The sequence below is a fragment of the Juglans regia genome, chromosome 10 (genome assembly GCF_001411555.2).
Source record: "Juglans regia cultivar Chandler chromosome 10, Walnut 2.0, whole genome shotgun sequence".
In the NCBI taxonomy this organism is placed as follows: domain Eukaryota; kingdom Viridiplantae; phylum Streptophyta; class Magnoliopsida; order Fagales; family Juglandaceae; genus Juglans; species Juglans regia.
The window spans coordinates 23122796-23125968 of NC_049910.1; the positions used below are offsets into that span (position 1 = coordinate 23122796).

The 3173-nt window shown below is 32.3% G+C and overlaps 1 protein-coding gene across 1 annotated transcript; it reads right to left on the reverse strand.

Annotated features, from left to right (window-relative positions):
- Positions 1–887: 887 nt before the first annotated feature.
- On the reverse strand, positions 888–1888 carry LOC108986089 (auxin-responsive protein SAUR76-like). The gene has a single exon (XM_018958615.2). The coding sequence runs from the start codon at positions 1718–1720 to the stop codon at positions 1346–1348; it is 375 nt and encodes a 124-aa protein (XP_018814160.1). The 5' UTR covers positions 1721–1888; the 3' UTR covers positions 888–1345.
- Positions 1889–3173: the final 1285 nt, after the last annotated feature.

Consider the following 3173-nt stretch of genomic DNA (forward strand, 5'->3'; position numbering starts at 1 on the left):
AATTATTTTAGATAAAAAATTAAAATTGAAAAAATATTATTATTATTTTGAAATTTGAAAAAGTTAAATTAGAATTTAAAAAAAAATGAATTGTTTATTATATTTTATGTAAAAATTTAAAAAAATTATAATAATCAAATGATCAGATGAAACACTTTTTAAATCTAATGATCTGCTATATATATCTACCGTATAAGCTTACCCCATCTAGATAAAAGGGTCGGGTCCTATTGGGTTTTCAATAATATTGGTACAAGAGAATTATGTGATTTTGTCACTTCCCATGTGACACTCGATCGACTACCTTGATGGAGTTTTCCTGAAAATGTTGATGTGGGTGGCCTTGCTTCATTGACAGATCTTCGATATGTACTTTGAAAGGGAGGACGTACAAACAAAGAGAAATATATATATTCTGATCCCAATCTATGGCTAGGCACTTCAAGAATTCTCATGTTGATAGGGGATTGATCAATGACAAAATTTCCATATGATCAATCAATCCCTTTCAATATCCACATGCATGATCGATCGGTCGTATATTAATTTCATTCCGTAAATAATCATTAACGCTCATTTAGCAGTTCTTGCAATTAACAACTAGATCATCACGGTTTTGTTGGAGATACATGGCCGGCTGGTGTTAATTATTATTTTATCGATTCGAAATTTAACCGAATCAGTATGTAACAATTTTAAGACTTCTAGAACAATTAATTATTAGGCCTTTAAGAATTGGATGAGAGTAAGGCATGTCACCAATTCTTGTCACAGATGGGATGACATAGACTATGTTAAAATGTGTCAATATTATGTATTAGCATAGTTTTAAATCATTAAATACTAATAAATGAGTGAAATCGAAAAAAAAAATTAAAATCTGATATGCTGAAAAATTTCAAATATAGTAGTATATATGGGCTTGAACGACAATAAAATTAGTTAACGTAGACGGTAGAATAAATCCATATATACAAGTATTATAAAAAATTAAAAAGAAAAAAAAAAGATTGAGAACAAGGAAATACACGTTATCTTATTATAAGTACAAATAAAACAAGAACAATGACATGTCTACTGATAATAATTCCCACCAGACCAAGATTAGCCTGCAGAGTCAAAAGGGTTAATCCCTACATTTCAATCGATCACAAACATGCCGCTCTTCTCTATCTTCAATTTCTTCTCAACCTTTAAGAAATTTACACGATCTTTAACTAATTAATATATCATAACAGTGTGGATGATTAGAGATCGAGAATCACCCAAGCTTACATGTATATACCACCCTGCTCTTTGGTTATTTTAGTGATCATCACCACAAGTTACCATGCATTCACGAGCATCAGCAAGCATAAAACTCGACGAGTTCATCCAGAGACTCAGGCTGTGGATCAGCATTCACGAGCATCCAGAGCAAGTGCTCAAACAAAACAACCTCGCAGGCAACGTTGATGGTGCTGTCTTCTGAGTCGCCCCTAGTAGTACTGGAAGACCTATCCACAAGCTCTCTGAAGAGTGGGTGGTCGACCACGTCGGAGCTAACGAGGTAGCGCCTCCGGGACTTGCCGACGTAGACTGGGTGGAGATGATCTGCAGAGATGATGCAGGAGGAAGCATCGTCCCCAACAGAGGCAATGGGACGGCTTTGCTTGCTGAAGGAGTTCCATTTCTTGAAAACTGACTTGAGCTTGGTCTGCAGCTTGCCTCCTTTGGCCATCTTATATATTGATTTAAACTGGCTTTCGTAGAGAAGAATGGGAGAGAAAGAGATCAGTCGAGACTTTGAAATGGGAGGCCGGAGAGTGGGGGCTGGGTTTTGGGGGACTGAGAAAGGGTGATCAGAAGGTTCGTATATAAAAGGGGGAGGGGCGAGGGCTGAAATGGTAAACTTGAATATGCATGGCTGGAAAGGGATAATGTAATTTGTCATCTTTCTGCGAATACATTTCACCTACGTCTCTCTTTTTAATTGATTAATAATATATTCGATTTTGATATACAATTTTGATATATAATTCATATAAAACGGCTGCAAATTTTTTTATTTTTTTGCCTCGTGAACAGCCGGTTATAAAGATCAGTCCTTTGTCCCATTATAAATTTGTTCCATCCATATCAGATCTGCTACATTTTATTATCAAAAATTATTTTCATCACTTACTATTCATTACTTAACATTTTATAAAAAAACATCCTTAAAAAAACTCCAACATTCTATAAAAAAATTATAGATGTGGGGTATGAAAATGAATATTGTCTGATACATAATAAATCCATTTTATTATATATTTTCTTTCGAAACAATCTTTAATGAACGTTTCTTCTTTTAATTTTGAACTAATAACTTAACCCTCGGAAAAGTTTTAAATAAAGGGAAAGAATTAACATAAAAGGGAAGAGGGATTAGAAAAAGAAATCTCATTTTCTTTAGGTGAAAAAAAAAAAAAAGGAAAACCCTAAACTAGTTTAATTAGTAGATTTTCAGACTATGGAACGAAAGGGGCTGCCGGTAAGCATGCCGAGATATATTGCTTTTGTGCACTTTTGCTAGCTCTTCGATCGCAAAATTAAATACTACCTAATTAATAGTTGTTGGTTTCAATAAAAATGATGAATTCCTCTATTATAACAACCAAAACTATGTTTATTCTACTTTTTTTTTTAAAAAAAAAATTATTTGGACAAACTGGAATTGGTGAAAGCGATAGACATGTGCAAGAGTAGTAGTGTGGTCAAGGGTCTCCAACTTATTAATCTATATATCTTCCAACTTCTAGTATTTTTCTGTCTAGCTTTGATAATATTTTTAATTATCTTTGTCATATGTAGAACATTTTTGAAAAGTTAGTAAATCACATTGACATCCCAGATAATCATTGGGAGACCCATTCCTTAAACAATAATTTGATCTAAGGTTTGAGATAATGTAGATATCTTTTCTTTTATACATATATATATATATATATATATATATATATATACACACACACATGGATGATATAGACAATTAAGCATGCATGATGAATAGTTTGTTTGTAAAATTCTATTTTGAGTAGTACTACATGTACTTACAGTTTTACTTACATTTTAATTTTACTTATAAGATTCATTTTGTTAGTTTTTTTTTTTAAATTCAAATTTTGAATTTCAACTTTCATGATTATCAATGT

What these genes read in the sequence shown, in the direction of transcription:
- LOC108986089 (XM_018958615.2), bottom strand. Translation starts at nt 1,720, where the DNA reads ATGGCCAAAGGAGGCAAGCTGCAGACCAAGCTCAAGTCAGTTTTCAAG.